General features: G+C 36.2%; 1 protein-coding gene across 4 annotated transcripts in view; it reads right to left on the bottom strand.

Annotated features, from left to right (window-relative positions):
- Nucleotides 1-1,969: 1,969 nt before the first annotated feature.
- The window catches only part of BRMS1L (BRMS1 like transcriptional repressor), a 41,599-nt gene continuing 22,684 nt past the window's right edge, over nt 1,970-20,884 (bottom strand). For 2 of the 4 annotated variants that reach the window (XM_027111086.1, XM_027111084.1), the window contains 6 exons: nt 12,325-12,421; nt 11,186-11,269; nt 10,213-10,277; nt 9,108-9,147; nt 6,886-7,012; nt 1,970-5,503 (listed from right to left, as the gene is read on the bottom strand). In XM_027111086.1, coding sequence (XP_026966887.1) covers nt 5,386-5,503; nt 6,886-7,012; nt 9,108-9,147; nt 10,213-10,277; nt 11,186-11,269; nt 12,325-12,421 — 531 coding nt within the window. In that variant the 3' untranslated portion in view covers nt 1,970-5,385. Of the gene's footprint in view, nt 5,504-6,885; nt 7,034-9,107; nt 9,148-10,212; nt 10,278-11,185; nt 11,270-12,324; nt 12,422-20,884 lie in introns of all 4 variants that reach the window. The other 2 variants (XM_027111083.1, XM_027111085.1) reach the window with 1 other exon arrangement.

Raw genomic sequence — 20,884 nt, 5'->3', positions numbered from 1 at the left:
GCCCTGACATAGTGGGTACTGTCATTATTTATACATATATAAGTATATTGATAAAATACGTATAGGTTAACACCATGGAGGGTAAGCTTCAAATCAAAAACTGCTATAGTGGTGGGGGAGTTGGGGGGGGAAGAACTGGGAGATTGGGACTGATATATACACACTACTATGTACAAAATAGAGAACTAATGAGAACCTGCTGTACAGCACAGGGAACTCCACTTCGCTGTACAGTAGAAACTAACACAACATTGCAAAACAACTATACCGCAATGAAAAAAAATTGCTGTAGCCAATGAATAATTTAAACAGTACCTGAAGTTTTTTTTAAATCGTCTTTCCTTAATAAGTGCAATTACCCATAAATGTACTTAAACATAATACACTGAAATCATAAATTTATCTTCAAAGAAGTGAAAACACTTCACTATTTTTGCCATTACCAATAACATTTTCATATTTGCTCAATAATAAGCGAAATATATTTCTTTCAACATCCCACTAATAGCAGGTATCATTTAGCCTCTGCCTGAGGATCTGGTTTCCTAAGCCGTTTAACATAAATTATAATCTTTACTAGCAGAGATGAAATGCTACCATGTGGCCTGCTTCTGGACTAGAATTATGGCTCTTCTCTCTTCAAGAGAATGCAACAGTCTCCTGGCAAGTTCACCCACTTCAGACTTCTATTAGATACAGAAAATGGAAAAGGAAAGGAAAAATGCACTCTAAAGATTGTTACTACATAACTTTTCCCCTTGACCTTCTTTAATAAATTGTGTCTTTGAAAGAGAATATATTAACTTCAAGTTTAGGAACAAAGAAATTTTAGACTTATAGTTGCTTTCTAGTTATAGATAGATGATAGATAGAAAGAAGATAGATGATAGATAACGTATATAACATATATACATTTTTCAGGAAGATCAGCAACTTGAGATAATCAACTAAGTTTAAGATCATTCAAAATATAAGTTCTGCCACAATCTTTTGCCTTGCATACCTTGAGGAAAAAAACCCCAGAAATTCCTAATATATGGTAAATTTATAAAGTAAGCATATCAGAATTCTGACATTTATGTTCATTTTGTTTCCAACATGAAAAATATTAAATAATGACTTTCTGTTTATATACTAAACATAGTTCCTGGCACATGGCAGGCATTCGAATTACCAGTATTATTATCACTGGCTGTCCATGAGCCAGGGGCCACACTGGTCCAATAAACTGGGCAGAGTAGCAAAGTACATAATATAGAAAGAACTTAGAGGGGGGCTGTGGACCAGGCCTGCACAGCGAGATCCTGGTCAGCAGAGCACCAGGAAAAAATAAAATCAAAAATAAGATACTAAAAATAGAGTTGCCATGATCCAGCAATCCCATTCCTGGGCATATATCCAGACAAAACTATAATTCAAAAAGATACATGCACCCCTATGTTCATAGCAGCACTATTCACAATAGCCAAGGCATGGAAACAACCTAAATGTACATCAACAGATGAATGGATAAAGAAGACATGGCATACGTATACAATGGAATATTAACCATAAAAAAGAATGAAATAATGCCATTTGCAGCAACGTGGATGGACCTAGAGATTAACATACTAAGCGAAGTAAGTCAGAGAGAGAAACACAGATACCACATGATATCACTTATACGTGAAATCTAAAATATGACACAAATGAACATATCTACAAACCAGAAACAGACTCACAGACACAGAAAACAGACTTGGGGTTGCCAAGGGGGAAGTGGGGCTGGGGAAGCATGCGTTCAAAGTTTGGGACTAGCAGATGCAAACTATTATATATAGAATGGATAAACAACAAGGTCCTACTGTATAGTACAGGGAACTATATACAATATCCTGAGATAACCCATAATGGAAAAGAATATGAATATATATATGTATAACAATCATTTTGCTGTATATCAGAAATTAACATGACACTGTAAATCAACTATACTTCAATAAAATTTTTTTAAAAATAAGATGATAACAATGTGTCTGGCACAATACCAGGAAGGGGCTATCTCACAAGAGCACAGGTGACCCCTTCAAGTTTCGACAAAACCATCTTTTGATTCCAAGTTTGCTTTCACACAGATTTTCCTAGAAGGAAAAAATATGCCAAGTAGTTGACTTGAGGAGTCTGGTCTCCTTCTCAGTGAAAATTATTAAACTGACACTCGGCTGTCACTTCAATCCACTGTGAATGGGTCGGTCTAACTCCCCCAGAGCTGTCAACTCAGGCATGTTATTAGTTTGATAGAGCTGCCATAACAAAATACCACAGACTGCGTGGCTTAAACAACAGAAATGTATTTTCTCACAGTTCTGGAGGTTAAAAGTCCAAGATTGAGGTGTTGGCAGGTTCGGTTTCTCCTGAAGCCTCTCTCCTTGGCTTGCAAGTGGTGGACTTCTCACTGTCTTCACATGGTCCTTCCTCTGTGTTCACGTATCTGCTGTCCAAATTTCTCTGTGTCCAAATTTCCTTTTATAAGGACATCAGTCAGACTGGACGAGGGCCCAACCTAACACCCATTTTAACTTAATCACCTCTTTAAATGCCCCATCTCCAAATACAGTCACATTCTGAGGTAATGGGTGTGATGGCTTCAAAATATGCATTGGAGGGGCGGGGGAGATACAATTCAGCCCACAACAGGGCATATGAATAAAGTTTAAGTTTCTGGGCCTATGAAGTAAGGGGCAAGACTCTGAGCCACAGTGACCAATGAGGGAAACCGCCTCAATTAATCCCACCTGACATATCAGGCACACTTCCAGTAGTTCATCTATGAAGACAATAGAAGGAACATACATTTTCCCTAACCTCATTCTGAGCTTTTGTGTTCTTTGAAAAATACTTTACATTTCCTTACATTTAGCAATTAAAATCATTTATATTCCAACTTGGCAAGAGACTACATAAATCCTAACTAGTGTATTCATTCATCCTACAACCATTTTCCTTATCAATTCATTTTAGTTCAGTTTTAGTGTACTGGACTTACTGGATCCAAAAACAAAATCAGAAATAACCAACGTCCCTGTTCTTCTTTTTAAATAATTATCAAGTATTTAAGATTGTACATGGTTCTGTCAGTGGTGTTTGAGTTCTGAGTAACAACACACATATCAAAACAACTTTTACGTGAAGAAGTTTGCAATGAAAAGTACTCAGTGTCCACTGAGAAGAAGGGACAGAATGAGGAATGTACATTAGTGTTTGCTAATAATTATTAGTGATGAATTGGATTACTGATGATTAGATTCTTTTAATGGGAAATGTCGAGAAGGGATAGACCAAACATGAAATCCTGGAAGCTGTGACAGTTAAGGTCCATATATTGATACTAAGACAGAGTCTGATCGTAAACAAAGTACCAGCAGCTGCTAGATCACATTTTGCAGATTCTAACAGTTCCCCTAAACTAGACCGTTTTTGACCAGAAGTCAAATGGCAAACTGCCAACAACGAAATATATTTTATAGTATTTCAATCATAGACAAGCATACACTTACCTGAATCAGTATCAATATTATGGAAAAGTTACATATGATATAAACATTGAAGTTCTGAAAGTAAATGTACTAAATCATAGTCAGTTTTTAAAATAAAGACTTTCTACTTAAAATTTCAGAACTTACACGGTACAGTTTTATTAAAGTAGAACATATATGCATATATTTAAATTAAATATAACTTAGCTGCCTTAAATATCTAAATATACGCCAATAGAGGTTGAATTGTGGTTTAGGGATGCAGAAACATTTGTTCAACACTCCGACACTCCATATCTATTAATGTAAATTGCCTTAAATCCTTCTTAGAAGTAGACAGGTTATAAATAATAAAAGTGCACAAGTCATTCAAGACACTACGAATGACACGCAAACACATCTTTTTATTATATACTAAATTTAAAAATCCAAATATTATTAAAAATGCTTATGAAACATTGTATACATAAGTACTGTCAAATACTATCAGATTATGACATTATGTACATTTGCTAAGGTTAATTAGAAACAGAACAACGTACATAACTGCTGATAATTAATTTCAGAAGTCAAATATTTTAACATTTGGCAACTGTGAAGTAGTGATCTGCACAGGAAGATGTTTGCAGAGGTAAAATAGCGAGAAAACAAATGGAAAAATGCAGATATTCCTGCCCTAAGTGTTAATAAGTAGATCTCTTCCTCATCCTCTTAAGTCTCAATATAACAGAAATTAAAGTGCACAAGACCACCAGGAATACCTGATTTGGTTGTACCCTAATATATACTACAGCCAATTGTGCTGCCATATTGAGGGTTTCAATTCCCTGTACTGTTCCTGAGTTTTTAGAAGTTAATTTTGAATGTGACTAGGGGAAGAGAGGCCAATACTTTCTAAATTGCACCAAGTGGCCTTAAAGTGTAGAAACACCAAAGATAAAAATATTAATTTGGGAATAGATTCAAGGAGATCATCCCTGTCTATTTTGCCCTAGGAATAAAATTAGGATACGAATCTAGTTTTACCTCTGGAAAATGCTTACTAAAAATCTGTTTCAAAAGATCAGACATGTACAGCAAGCACCACAATACTGTCAGTTACTGTCCACCACTTACATACTGCATCATAAATACCAGGCATATATACCTGCCCTCGAAAGGTTCACAAGAAATAAAGGTAGAAGCACGTTATTACTTGACACTAATATTTCTAATCAACATGAAGTATAATTTGTAAAAATAGGTCACCTCCATACAATCAAGGAAAAGGAGAAGGAAAGCTCCTAGTCTACAAAAGTGCTCCTTTTAGCTTTCAAACCCAATAGCTTAATTTCGGGTAAAACAAGATTGCAAAGTAAGGCCATCAGTTCTAAATAAGCTGATGATGCCATCTATACATACTCACGTATATATGTTTAAATTTCAATTCTGATTTGACACAAATGTACTATTACAAACCATTTATAGGAAACATTTTATAGGGCTTATTTACAAATATATGATCAGTGACAAAGACACTGAAAATCAAGAAAACTGCAGATAAATGTAGCCATTGCTAACATAGTTCACTAAAGGTAAGACAGATTTACATAAAAACCAAAGAAAAAAGTTTAGTAAGAAACCCCTACCATATATACCTATTGGTCACTGGGCCAAAAAGGCAAATAAATGTAATGATCATGATTAAACTTTTATCACTGTCTCTTTCAATAACATATCAACATGAGGTCTATTTAGAGTACTACCTACAGATACACAGTCTCTCATGATTCGATGAGAATATTAAGTTACTGAATATATTTTTTATTCCCATGGCACATCATACTTGGTAACACTAATAAGGTAGATTTAGATAACACTTAAATCATGATTACGAATGTTTAATTGAATATTTTCCTTTCTGTAGCTGTGAAATGTAAAGCTTAGATTTGCTTCCATCAGGCCTCTTAAACCAAACTTCATCATGGTTAATTGTTGTAATTACAGCACTAAAAAGAAAAAAAATACGAATGAATGAATTACAATATGCCTTCTCCACTCATTTTAGAGCACAAACTATAAAACCAAAATAGCTGGACTATAAGAGTAGATTCAGGTATGTAATTGTCATTTATCGGAATGCTATCAGCAGGGCATGCTGTCAAAAATATCACATTCAGCAACACTTAATAGATAATCTCCTTTCTTTTCTTAATAGAGTTGGTAAAACTTACTACTAGAACTATTAAAAGCACATTGTCCCTAACTCCATTCCCACCCCACCTCCAAAAGAAGAAAAAGTGGAGCTAACACCACTCCTTATGTAGTATTACACCTCCAACTCATATCAGCCTTGGCAGTAGGAAATCTTTCAAATGCCAAACTTAATTCCCAGTGTCAAGCATCTGTGGTACTTGTACAGATTTTTTTTAACACTACTAATCTTTACATAGACATCTTTCTAAAAATATATGTGTTTAATCCTCTTTTATGCTATTTCATCTCCTTTTTAACCACATTTATGCTAAGTAGTAGTAGTTAAATGTCTCAAAAGCAATAAGATAAAGCAAAGAATCCATGGGTATCATGTATAACCTAGTAATTAATTAGCTCAATGAGCTTCTATGAGAAAAGTTACTATACACACTGATCCTGAAATGAGTATTCTATACTAAACGCAAACACTTTATTTACTACTGATGCCTAGAAAAAGATAGTTTCTTACTGTAGAAGGTTACTACTCTGAGGATTAAATCCTAAACTACTAAAGGAATTAAAGCAGCAATGGGCAATAATATTTTCCAAAGGCCACACCAGATAAAACTTATAAGGCTCTATAAATAATTATATAAACTTTATTTAAGCCTAGACAGATTGAGTTTTTTAAAAGGCAATTTTCAGTTTTCAAGTTATACTTTAATTCCCACTAGTCTAAGTTTTTGTTAATTTTCAATTCCTTTCCCATTCTAATTGAAGCAAATTTTTAATCTAAAATACTGTAATAGACCCCAAAAAGTTAAGGATTAATAGAGCCACACTGTGGCAGCATACTGTCAAATTCATAACAGTCTGGATTAAAGGTCATAATATTAGGATCATAGCAAGTCATCTATTATAAGAATTAATAAATGGGATTTCTTACCTGGCTAAATAATTCCAACATTTCCATTTGTGTTAATGCTTGTGTCCATGAACTTAATATGTAACTCTGGTGTATAAAATTAATACTGGTGTGTAAACATGCTAATCAAATCATATGTCAAGAGAAAAAAAGAATCCATAGGGAATTAATAATGTATTATGAATGCACTATGGAAGCAGCAAATATTTACTGACAACAATGTGGTAAACTCTAATACTGAGTAGCACTGAAATGATAAAGGCTTTTTACCTTGTAGGACATTCATCTTTTTTGTCAATACATATTGTCTGTCCACGTATATACCATTCACCATCATAATACAATCTTCCCTCTTCGGATCTAGCACTGTGCAGGTGTTTTTCCAGTTTCACAGGTGCTAAAGGGATCAGTTCAAAAACTGTTATATTAATGAGACATTGTCAGAAGAAGAGTGCAGAACATTAAGTATTAACACCAACCCATGCATATATGTGAAAAAACACTAACAATATTTCTTAGATAACAAACCTAAATCTAATGAAAACAAGAGAATTTCATTTCTTACATTTTTATATAATTCATTCAGTTTTTAATATAGCTATTTAATAAAGCTAAACAATATATAATAAATCAATTAACTAGACAAGTGTAAGAAGGAGAAGCAGATATATTATCAATTACTAGTGCCAACTTCAAGTGAGATTTAAAATCTGAATTGTCATATTTCTACTGAAAATTATATTTTTCATATTTTCTCCCCTGCAGCTGACACTTCCAAAAAAGCAAAGTTTAATAAATATTCCAAGAGTTCCCCAGGACTTTGATTCTAAAAAGGAAACGTCCTCAAGTAGAACTTCCATTTTGAAATCCTAGAAATGGTTTGAGATTCACCAGATAAACTCATGCAGAGAAAAAAAACGTTCTTTATAGAAACACACTGTCAAAAGCATACCATGAAATACACACCTCTGCATCATTCAAATGTCACCACCTCAGAAAGGTCTTCCCCAACCACTCTACCCACTCCTCAGTTAATCTTCATCACAGCTTTATATTTCCTTCATAGCAATTATTACAATTTGTCAGTATCTGTTAGTTATCTATTTACATATACATTATTATTCTGCTTCCCCCCAAGGAAGTTCTAGGAGGTCCATCTGTTGCACCATTGTATTCCCAGAACCTCAAATAGTGCCTCCTATATAGAAGGTGTTCAATAAGTATTCACTCATTCATTCGTTCAACAAATGTTTTCTGAGCACTGCGACTAAAAGAGAGATGTTTCTGACCTTTGTGGAGCTTACGATTCTCTCAGGAGACAGGTAAACATGTAAACGATCAATAAAAAATTACAAATTGTGTTAAGTGCCATGAAGAAAACAAATAGTACACATGCTAAAGATAACATAACAGGGGTCGGGGAGGAGACCCACTCAACAGTGTAGTGAGACTCTTAAAGGAATCCATGACTCAAAAATGTTCAGAATATAGGTAGTTGCCCTTCCACCTAATTCCCAAGGGAAGCAGTTTAGTACAATATTGCTAACAATTTCCTGACATCATATAACGTTTAAAAGAATCCTTGGGTTAAATATAAAATAGAAATTGATCTCTTATAGATTATCTGTTGGGATACGACTCTTCGTATTTAAAACATGTTTTATTTAAAATTCTTGCTTCATTGTTCTTAGGATTAGGAAACCTCATATACAGTGAAAGTAGGCAGAAACAGAGAAAGTTACCCTAGACAATAATGCCCATCACTATCTTGGCAGTGATTTCAGACTTTCCAAAAAATTGTGAATAGTATAATTTGATATAAATTTTACTAAGGCATATCAGAATGTGTAAATCTTAGTGGTGTGTAAATTTTCTTGATGAATCCCACTGCCAGCACTCTAATCTCTCGCCTAGAAAACACAGGCACAGAAGAAATTTTGCCCACAATTCCAGAGGATTCACAGGCTCCCTGAAGGCCATCCACGGACTCCTAAAACCTCCCCTACACAATTACTGAACCCATAAAAAACACTAAGTACATACTTTTAAAATTACTGATCCATTATCAGCAATTGAAATGTAGTTGAAACACTAAAAGAAGAAATACATTCCATTCAGAAATCTTGAAACTTTTACATGAGACAAAGACTCCAGAAGAATTCCTCATAATTCTGGGGATAGTGTTCACTGATGAAGTGAAACCAGTGATAGGGGACTGACTTAAAAAGTCTCCACAGGGCTTCCCTGGTGGCGCAGTGGTTGAGAGTCCGCCTGCTGATGCAGGGGACACGGGTTCGTGCCCCGGTCCGGGAAGATCCCACATGCCGCAGAGCGGCTGGGCCCATGAGCCATGGCCACTGAGCCTGCGCGTCCGGAGCCTGTGCTCCACAATGGGAGAGGCTGCAACAATGAGAGGCCCGCGTACCGCAAAAAAAAAAAATAAATAAAAGTCTCCATAGCGAAGATTTCTGAACTCAGACTAAATGACTTACGTTCTGTTTTCACTCTGTGTGGACCCAGTGTAGCCATTGCCTTAATTTAAAAAAAAAAAAAAAGAAGAAGAAAGATGTCTGAGTTCATAGGCAAAGTATATTTTAGTTTCTATTTACTATATACAACACTACTGATAAGCCCAATAACAAAAACAGTGAAATACGATCTTTAGCTGCTTCAATAAATTGGTAATATCTAAGACCATAGGAATATATAAAAAGAATAACAATTTCTCCTAGAGGTGTTATCAATATCCGAAATAATCTCAAATTCTCAACTAAGAAGCTTCTGAAAATAGAAAAATTTAATAAGAAAACAAGTCTCCACTTTCAAACAAGCACAGAAAACCCTATAATGCTTGAATGTTTAAAGACAGGATGCAAGACATATGATAAGGGTTCAAATATTCACTTTCGTTTATTCAACAAATATTTATTGAGTGTATTCCATGAGCCATTATCAGGCTAAGAACTAGGCACAGAATGGTAATTTATTATTATTTTGGGGTAACCTAAATAAATGCTTTTCTGCACTTTTGCATGAATTATTAATTACATTATCACAGGAAAATACAGTCAAACAGCTGACATGCATCTCTTAAGATACTCTTGCAGGGACTTCCCTGGTGGCTCAGTGGTTAAGAATCCTCCTGCCAATGCAGGGGACACAGATTTGAGCCCTGGTCTGGGAAGATCCCACATGCCGCGGAGCAACTAAGCCCGTGCACCACAACTACTGAGCCTGCATGCCACAACTACTGAAGCCCGTGCGCCTAGAGCCCATGGTCCGCAACAAGAGAAGCCAATGCAGTGAGAAGCTTGTGCACCGCAACAAAGAGTAGCCCCCTGCTCGCCATAACTAGGGAAAGCCCACGCGCAGCAACGAGCACCTAACGCAGCCAAAAATAAACAAACAAATAAATAAATTTATTTTAAAAACTCTTGCAATTCACTATTATCTGTATTAGTATTAACTGTCTTAGAGAGACTGTTGCAAAGTAAAGCATATTTACAATAATATTTTGATGTATTAGTGAAAAATCATAGACTCTTAAAAAGTAGACTATAAAAAATATACTTGCATTCCATTGCTCTTTAATCATACCTTCCTTATTGTTGTCCAGTCTTCAAGAATATCAAGATCTTGTAACATATAAACTATATACGGACGTTGAAAAGTCAAGGTCAATTTAGCTGTAAGAATTTCACATTTTGAATTATACTTCCAAACTTCTGTTTTTCAGAGAATGGAACAATGACCTCTGGACAAAAACCTTCAGCATGCTGAATTCTGACTTCAAATTATTCTTCAAAAAACTTAGTACCAGGATAAATATGTTCCAGTACTTCAGATGTTATAACCATATTCCCTTAGTCCTATGGTATCAAGGATAGCAAGATATACCACCAACCTAATCACTGGTTTGAGGTGGGGGGAAAAAGGCAGGAGCGAGAGGAGGGTACCAAAGGGAATGCCAAGACTGAATGCACATACTAATTTAATTTAAAGACACTCCACTTTCAGAGACATTAAAAATGTTAAAAAGTACACATGAGGGCTTCCCTGGTGGCACAGTGGTTGAGAGTTCGCCTGCCGATGCAGGGGACGCGGGTTCGTGCCCCGGTCCGGGAAGATCCCACATGCCGCAGAGCGGCTGGGCCCGTGAGCCATGGCCGCTGAGCCAGCACGTCCAGAGCCTGTGCTCTGCAACGGAAGAGGCCGCAACAGTGAGAGGCCCGCGTACCGCAAAAAAAAAAAAAAAAAAAGTACACATGAGAATTAAGCAATCATGCTACATACTAAACAGCTGCTTCATATCAAAGCCCTTGTGATCTACAAAGCCATATTAATTTCAAAGTTGGGATCGTTACTAAATTTCTACTCCTTCCGTACTCCTCTTAATCTAAACTATACCCTTGTGCCTTCAATCGGTTTTATAAATCATCTTTCGCTTATTACAGGATCTTGCAAATAAAGACAATGTATACTAACAAAAGTTACAAAGATATGCACAATGCAAAAATGTACATTAAAACAAAACAAAACAAAAAAACCCAGAAAATTTGAAAAAGGATATCTGAAACCACAACTGGCTTCTTTTTGTCAGGACTGAAAGGGTCCTTCCTCTTTTTTCTTGACTGAAGCTCATCGTTCCACAGCTCTGGCAAGTAAATAAAAATTAAGTATTAGCTGATTTCTAGAGATCAAAGGAGGAAAGAAAGACTATATAATTTCATAGTAGCAAAATTTCATTGGTGTCTATGTTTATATACTGCATGTGTATACTATACATATATATATGACTATATATAATTTCATGAGCAGTTATATATTTTGAATTTTCCTCTGCTTTTATTAGAGCAAAATTCAACTTGGCACTTAGTGACTAATAACTGATAAACATATGTCAGGCACTGTGGTAAATATACATCACATGAATGGTCTCGACTAATCCTCAAAGCTACCTCTGAGGCAGATAGTCTCACTACTTCAATTATAGGAGGAGACTGATTTAGAAAAGCTAAAGTGACTGTCACTTGTAGTCACCCAACTACAAGTAATGCGTCATTAGAGCTCAGCTTGTCCACTCTGTCTACTCCATATCAGAGAAATAGAATTTATAACAAGTAAAATAATACATATGCAAGAACAATAGGATAACCCAGTAAATCTTCCATCCAGTGTAGAAAGCCTTTCCACAGTACCTCTGAAAAAGCCATTTCACTTTGGACTGATCTAATTAGTAGTAAGTATTTCCTTTTCCTGAGACAAAAATCTGCCTCCCTGGAAAGTCCATCCATTTGTCCTAGTTTGTGTGGGACCAAACAGAAAAGGGTTTTATTCCTTCTTCCACATGACAATCTTTCAAGGCTTAGAGGAAAGAACATATACTACAGCTGTCTTCCAATACTATTCTTATGTTTTAATAATATTCTTACTATTCTTGTAGTATACTATCTTATGCCTATAGTTCCTGTCTCGCTTCTGTTTTGTTCCCTTTCATGTGCTCCATTCTCTACGTCTTTCTGAAGTGTGAGTCCAAATCAAAGCAACGATCACAATCATATCAGATTCTTTAGCAGTCTTGCCCCTTCCTCTCTCATTAGGACACTTCATTTACATGACATATGTAAAGGAGACTACATACAGCGAGACACCTCAGTAAACCAAAGGTTTAGTGTCACTTAAACATGACAGTCACAGCATTCCCCTCACCTGAGGTAATATCAATGCTATGCCTGTCCTCTTCAAGCCTTCTTATCTTCTCCTCTAGTTCACTCTGCACTGTATCATATAACAAAAGCTTTTCACTCTGAAAAAAAAAAAGAAAGCAGATCACACATAAGTAGAAAGAACAAATCAGTCTATCTTAACTAAAAGTACCAAATAACTCACTCTTAAAGTATTTTAACATATGGCGCTTTTGTTTAATTTCAACTTAAAAATTTTAATGATAAAATGTCAAATATATGAATAAACTAACACTAGAAAATACAGAATCTAAATATAGGGACAACTATATACAATTAAATTGTTTAAGAACATCTAAATGTATATGTGATAAATAAAGAGGCAAATATTTACTTTACAAAAAAACTCATAGTAAGCTCCCATGGCCCCTTTTAAATATAAGCAGGTCCCACCTGTACCACAATGGAGACCTTGTCCTATAAAGTATATCATTATAAAATGGATCACTTTTTCTCATCAGAACAATTCCCTGTTAATATCGCAGAATCATATTAAAATAGACTAATATATCACCAGGAGAAAAATTCAAATCTAAACTTTACAATTATTTTAAACAATTCAATTATAGTCAAAATCCTAAAATTACAGATTAATTATATCCAAATCTTTCAACAAACCTACAGAAAGATTGAGTCACTTGCTAAGAGACAAGACTGTTCACTAGTAAATCAGACTAGAATCCAGGTCTACTACTTCTAGCCCACTGTATCCCTTATTTTAAAAGCCATAGAACACACATCAGTATAATATATAGATTTATTATATAAAAAGCTATGACAGATTTCCACCCATCCACCACACCCTTATCTCTAGTAAGGATATTAGCCTATTGGGCCAGATATATAGCTAGATGTGACTGTCTCATAGAGGCCACTGGAATGCAGTTAGTTATGATTTCTTGTGGATGGCATTAGCCATGCCCATTTTCAGCATTCCCAGTGTCACTTATGAAGTCCTCTCTTTTGGGTTTGAAATTTAGAGTCTACACATGCTTGAAGGTTCTCCTGAGTGGTAGAGAAAAGATGGCTTTTGTCAGGTTGAAGCAATCCAGGAGCTAGAGAGAAAGCAAAGCTGAAGAAGACTAAAACTAGATCTCATATGAAAAATTACCTCATTACATGCTACTCTCTATGCTTACTTCCTTTTACTTACCCCTCTGTCTTTGGCGAAGTCTAACAGATATTCTAGCCTTATCTACATTGTATTACAAGAATTGGGAAATGTTATGTAGCAGAGAAAAAGGGAGAGCAGGCTGTGGCCACAGTCAAGATCGTGTGACAGCTATAAATAGAGCCGGATTCTCCAACCAAAGATGACTCCGAATGCTAAGCAGGAGTGATAAGGCTTTTGCTTTTAAGAATATTTCAATTTTAAAAAAACTTTTAAGTAAAAATAAAAATTAACATTAAAAAAAAGAATATGGAAGTTTAACTGCTGCATTCTCTTTGCTTTCCATTGATAAATTTCCCCTAGGCCAAGCAGAAATTCTAAAATAAATCTACCCATCATTCTTTACAATTTAAAAAAAAAAAAAGCCACAATGGGACTAAAATGTTTGAAGCTATCTCTAAAAATATAATAGGTATATTTTAAAGTATACAAATAGAAGTATCTTGATTCTATCCTCACTGTTATTTCTTTGATCTTCTCTCCCTTATCCCCAACCCCTCAACAACTTTCCCTGAGAAGGAAAGTCATAATGAAGCAGCTAAAAGACACCTAGAAAAGAAAGAGGCATCCAAACTCCCTTGCTTTGGTGCCTGGAGAGGCCTCTATAGTCAATAGGTAACTTAGCTTTTTTAAAGTATTACTAATTATAATTACATGTTTGGCTTCAAAATCCCACAACCCTCCAATCTCCACACCTATACTTAGTGAACCGGCTCACTGAGCCCTTTTGCAGGCTGACACCTATGCTCCTTCTCATCAGGGCAATGCCAGGGAGCCCCAGGAAAGTGGCTCCAAGGTTCCCTGTTTGTACTCGTCTCCCGCTGGCCTGGGTTCAGAACCAGCTCCCTTTCGGCAGTTCCCTGACTTAGGCACCTCACAGTTCCCAACCTGGAATGGAGTCCTCGGAGATTTTCAAAGACTAGCATTACCAGAGAGCAAACCATATTAAAAAGCTACAATCATTTTTTTTTAAAGTGGGATACACTGGAATGAAAAGATAAGCAGAACAGAATTTAAAAGCCAAGAAATAGACCCATTGGTTATGGGAAATTTTATGAAAAGGGTGACTTTTCAAATCATTTGGAAACCTGATGACAATAAATGACAACAGAAAAATAAGTTTAACTATATAGAGAAAAACTCAGGTTCTTTGCCTCATGTTATACAAAAAAATTAATGGACTAAAGAGTTAAATTTACGAAATGAAATCCAAAAGAACTAAGGGGGACGCGGGTTCAATCCCTGGTCAGGGAACTAAGATCCCACATGCCATGGGGCAACTAAGCCCACGGGCCACAACGACTGAGCTCCCGTGCCTTGACAAGAGAGCCCGCGTGCCACAAACTACAGAGCCCACGCACTCTGGAACCCACGCACCACAACTAGAGAGAGAAGACCCAGCCGCCACAACAAGAGAGAAGCCCGTACGCTGCAACAAAGAGCCCGCGCAGCACAACAAAAAGATCCTGCATGCCTCAATGAAGATCCCATGTGCCGCAACTAAGATCTGATGCAGCCAAAAAATAAAGAAAAAATATCAGCTTCAAAGAACTAAAGGAAGGATGGGGACTCTTTATTTGATGTTGGGGTGAGAGAAGTCTTTCAAAGCACAAAAATTAGAAGGACAAGTTATTTTTTTAAAACTATGCACACAAAAATTAAAAACACATTAAAAAGCAAATAAAAGTAAGAGGAAGGCAATAAAAAAATATTTACAACATGACAAAGGCCTAATAACCATAAGATGGAATTAAACAAGCATGGATAAGTCAGTAAGAAAAATCTAAATACTATCTATACTCACTGCCAAAATCAGCCAAAAAGAGAGACAGAAAACACAAGTGCAAATTAAAATGTGCATTATGTGATATTATTTTTCACTTGACAAAGTTGTTTCATTCTTTTCAAGTATAATAAACAATGCCAACCGATACTGAGAATATAAACCAACTCAACAATTTGGAAAGTAATTTAGAAACAAGTATTGAGGACTTCACTGATTGTATCCTTTGATCTAGTAATTACACTGAAGATTCCATCCTAAGGAAATAACAACCTCGACCAATGCTGTATGGAAAAGGATGCTCACAACAGCAATACTTGTAATGCCAAAAACTAGGAACAAAGTAAAATCCAGTAATAGAGTATTGGCTACATAAATTATTGTACATCCATACTACTACTCTGCAGACACCAAAAATTCAGAATTCAAAAAGTAGGGAGAAACTGCTAGAGTAAGATTACAAATGAACCCAGATCATAAACTCTCTCTTCCCTAAGACATAATGAAATAAACAAAAATATGTACAAAATAAATCAACAAACCACACTTGTAGTTCTCAGACAAAGGAAGGGGCACAATGTCATGCCATAATCTCTGAACGTGGTGACTAAACTGAGACAGAACCCCAAGACCTGCATTATGTACACTACACACATGCGTGCACTTCATAAAGAAAGAATGAGAGAAGGGGGAATATTCTGAAAAGTCTGAGTTATACTTCCAAATCTAGAAAGAAATGAAGGAGGGTCTGGATGGGGGAAAATACATGAAAAGCCCTAGAGACAGAAAGCCCTCTTCATCATGGTAGGCTCACCAGTGAGAAGAAAACTTCCACAGCTCAGCAGCTGACAAGCTCTGCACATAGGCAGACTGTACTGACTCACTCTTAACTATGAATGATGGCCAAAGGTGACTAGTTATTTGTGAAAAGCATTGAAATGAAAGACACAGAGACAAACAAACAAAAAAGAAGTATAAAGAAACAGACACAAGTCAAGACACAGAAAAAAAATTCAAAACAACTACATTTAATACCCATAGAGGAAAGCGATTACACCCATAAGGAAAGAACAGGAGTTAGAAAAAATATTAAAAAATGAGTAATCAGAGGGCATAAGTGCTCTTGGAAATTAAACACATAATAGAAATAAAATATTTAGTAAAAGGAGTGGATGAGAAAGTTGAATATGCTCTAAAAAAGAATAAAATAAGAATAAAGGGAGGGAGGGGTAGGGACTTCCCTGGTGGCATAGTGGTTAGGAATCCACCTGCCAATGCAGGGGACACGGGTTCAAGCCCTGGTCTGGGAAGATCCCACATGCTGTGGAGCAACTAAGCCCATGTGCCACAACTACTGAGCTCACGTGCCACAACTACTGAAGCCCACGCACCTAGAGCCCGTGCTCCACAACAAGATAAGCCACTGCAATGAGCAGCCCGCGCGCTGCAACGAAGAGTAGCCCTCACTTGCCGCAACTAGAGAAAGCCCGCACACAGCAATGAAGATCCAACGCAGCCAAAAATAAATAAATTTTTAAAAAAATGAAGGGAGAGGGGTGGAGGGAGGTACAATAAAAATATATAAGATCTATATAATATATAATAATTATATGAAATATAAGAAAATTCAAAGATCAATCTTGAAGGTCCAGCAGCCAACCAATGAGAGTTTCAAAAAGAGAAAACAGAAAATAATGGAGAAGAACAATATAAGGAACTTCCCAGAACTAAAGATATGAGTTTCCTGATTTAAAGGTTCCTTTGAGTATTCATAATGAATGAAAAGAGACACACGACAAGGCACATCATCTTGCTGTTCCACAGCACCAAGGATAAAGAAAAATAGGTATTCAGGAAGAAAACAGGTCACGTACAAAGGATCAGGAATCAAAATAAGAGGCTTCTCATAAGCAATACTGGGAGCTAGAAGACAATGGAAAAATCCCTTCAAAATTCTGAGGAAACATGATTACTTACCATCTAGAATTCCATACTCTGAATTGGGAGTTAAGATGTTTTTGGACACGAAAGATGTAGGGTTTTAAAACATGTCCAATAAATGTTTGACATGCCTCCCTTCAAAAGGTAGAGTCTAATTCCTCTTCCCTTGAATGTGGGTAGGACTTAGTGACTCATCTCTAATGAACAGAATGTGGCAGAAATCTAAGTTATTAAAAACCCTGTCACTTCTGTCTTGCTCTCGTGACCCGTTCACTCTGGGAGAAGACAGTCACCAGGTCATGGGGGCCCTCAGTCAGCCTGTGGAGAGGCCCATGGGACTAAGGCTTCCAACCAACAACCAGCAACAGCTTGCCAGCCTTGGAAGTCAGTCACTTGGGAAGCAGATCCTACAGCCCCCCCTCAAGCCTTCAGACAACTGCTTCCCTGGCTGACCTCTTCACTGCAACTTCATGTGATTCCCTGAGTCGGAACCACCCAACTAAGTGGCTCCCAAATTCCTGACAATGGAGACTGCGAAATAATAAATGTTGATTATTGTTTTAAGCGACTAAATTTTGGAGTAATTTATTACAAAGCAATAGATAACCAATACAAGAGGTCTCAAACAACTAACTTCTGTACACTTTTTCCCAAGAAGCTACTCTATGAAACTGAAAAAAGAAAACAAGATCTAGCAGGAAAGATGTAAAGGGAATTTCCAGGGTGAGGGTGAAGAGATACACCTTAAGACAGAGATGCAGCTGGCCTAGAAAGCATCTGAAGGATGTAGCAGGAAGGAACAGGTGAACAAGGGGTCCAGGGGTGGAGAAGTTGCGCCCAGGAGGGAGGACTCCAGAAGGAAATGGGTCTCATGGATTACCTGATGCATTTGATCACGTGGAAAATGGCACTGGGGGTTTTCATAAATCTGCTGGAGTCTCTGGGAAGAATTGGTAAATGAGAGAAAACTAACAAACAATAAATGAAGCAATTAATCCCAAGGTTAAAAAAATAGTTGTACAAAAAGGGAAGTTTAAGCAAAGTATAACTCTTGGATCAGTAAATAATATTTATAGTTACAATAAGAACAAAAATTGTGACACAACAATATTGGAAGAATGAGATGTGGGGAACTATTATGGAATCCTCAGCTTTCATAACAGGAAACCAAAAGGTAATATCTAAAACTGATATTATTTAGAAATATGAAGGTAAACTCCAGAAGCAGTAGATAAAAGATTTTGATAGACAATTGCTGCTGGGACGTAAAATGTGGAGATGGGAGAGGGACTGCTGTTTTTCATTACAAGCCTGTGCCTTCAGAAATATGTACACACATTATCCCGTAAAAACTGACTTTTAAAAGGGTATTCAGGGAGGGGGAATTGGATGAAGACAATCAAAAGGTACAAACTTCCAGTTATAAGATAAACAAGTAATAGGGATGTGATGTACAACATGATTAATATAATGAACACTGCTGTATGTTATATATGAAAGCTGTTAAGAGAGCAAATCCTAAGAGTTCTCATCTCGAGGAAAAATACTTTTTTCTCTTTCTTTAATTTTGTATCTGTATGAGATGATGAATGTCCATTAAACTTACTATGATGATCATTTCACGATGTATGTAAATTAAATCATTATGCTGTACACTTTAAACTTACACAGTGCTATGTCAATTATATCTCAATAAAACTAGAAGAAAAATTAATTTTTCAAAATAAAACACAAAATGACCCCCCCCCCAAAAAAGTATTTAGAGCCATAAGGAAACGCTCATGAAATGCTGCTTATAAAAAAGTTAGGATACAAAATACTATACATAGAGTCATATCAGCTATGTGAAAAACAATTATACAAACACACATACTTATTAACAGTAATTACTTATGCTTGGTAGATTATGGTTGCTTCTATTGTCTTCTTTAGACTTACTTCTCAAGTTTTCTCAGTAGACAGTTATTAATGTTATAATCAGAAAACAAAAAATAATTAAATGAATAGACAACCAAAAAATCAGAGCTCTGAAGAGCTCTCACCAATCTTCTCAAGAACTGAAATCCTAACCCTGAACCCTAAGGGCCTGGCTGAGACCTTGCTACCACCTGCTGTCGCATCTGAAAACGCATTTGCAGCTCTGTGGGGAGGCTTAAATGAGATAACCTAAATAAAGCATCTCCACCCCTCTTAGTGCCTGGCACACTGTAGTATTCTATAAATGTGATTTTCTCCCTTAATTTGACACAAACCATCTGCTGCCTAATTGTCTCTGTGGTTTTTGGCACACTCTCTATGTGCATACCTGTGTGAACCTGTCTAGTCTCTGGTCCCGGCCCCTCCTTCCTATCTGCTGCTAATCAAACTTTTATTCTGACAACTGTCAGTGTGTCTTCCTTCTTCCCACTTCCCTTGCCTCTCAGGTTATTTCTATATGAGTCAAATGTAGAACTAAGGAACAAGCAGATACAAAGCCCTGAACAACAAGTTCAGATTTAATGGTAAACTGCATGAATGACTAGAAAGATCAAAGGATTTCAATCCTGGTCTGCTGCTTATTAATTGTGTGACCCCCAAGCAAACTATTTAACCTCTCTGAGCCTTAGTTAACCCATTCATAAAAATCAAGATAATTCCTATGCTATAAAGTTGTAAGTACTAAAATGAGAGAAAGAATGTAAAACACATAACACTCTAAATGTAAGTTCCCATTCACCCTTTATTTCCTATCTAAAATGCCCTTGAACTACTAGTGAGTATTTTCAGATTAATTATATAATTAAACAGAGTAATTATAATATTAATTATGTATTAAACATACAAAACAGCAACCCATAACTAAACCACAAGAAATTTAGGTAAATATTTAGCATCTCTATGGAGGAGGGAGGACTGTCAAAGCTGAAAAATGATGAGAGAAAGAATATCAATATAATTGTCTAAGTAAAAAACATTACTTGAAGATATCTTATTGACTTGTATTTATGGCAATATAGTAGACTAGATATCCACAAAAAACAAAACAAAATAAAACTTTCACCACACCTAGACAGACATTCTAGATAAAATACCACAAAACTTTTTATAAGGTATAGCTAATCCCTTAAGAAAATAAGAGATTACCCCCAAAGACCAAATATAAACAAGGAGTTAAAAACCAGTAGGCTAACCTGATATTAAAGCTGGGGTTTTCCAAAATATAGCAGAGGGAGGAACACTCCCAAACTCATTCTACAAGGCCACCATCACACTGATATCAAAACCAGACAAAGATGTCACAAAGAAAGAAAACTACAAGCCAACAACACTGTTGAATATAGATGCAAAAATCCTCAACAAAATACTAGCAAACAGAATTCAACAGCAAATTAAAAGGATCATACACCATGATCAAGTGGGGTTTATCCCAGGAATGCAAGAATTCTTCAATATATGCAAATCAATCAATCAACGTGATACACCAAATTAACAAATTGAAGGAGAAAAACCATATGACCATCTCAATCGATGCAGAGAAAGCTTTTGACAAAATTCAACACCGATATATGATAAAAACCCTGCAGAAAGTAGGCATAGAGGAAAATTTCCTCAACATAATAAAGGCCATATACGACAAACCCACAGCCAACA

Source organism: Aethalodelphis obliquidens, unplaced genomic scaffold (assembly GCF_003676395.1).
Source record: "Aethalodelphis obliquidens isolate GAN/ISIS:26980383/991018 unplaced genomic scaffold, ASM367639v1 scaffold10, whole genome shotgun sequence".
In the NCBI taxonomy this organism is placed as follows: Eukaryota; Metazoa; Chordata; class Mammalia; order Artiodactyla; family Delphinidae; genus Aethalodelphis; species Aethalodelphis obliquidens.
The sequence above is the reverse complement of the archived record's forward strand: the minus strand, read 5'-3'. Positions and strand labels throughout refer to the sequence as shown.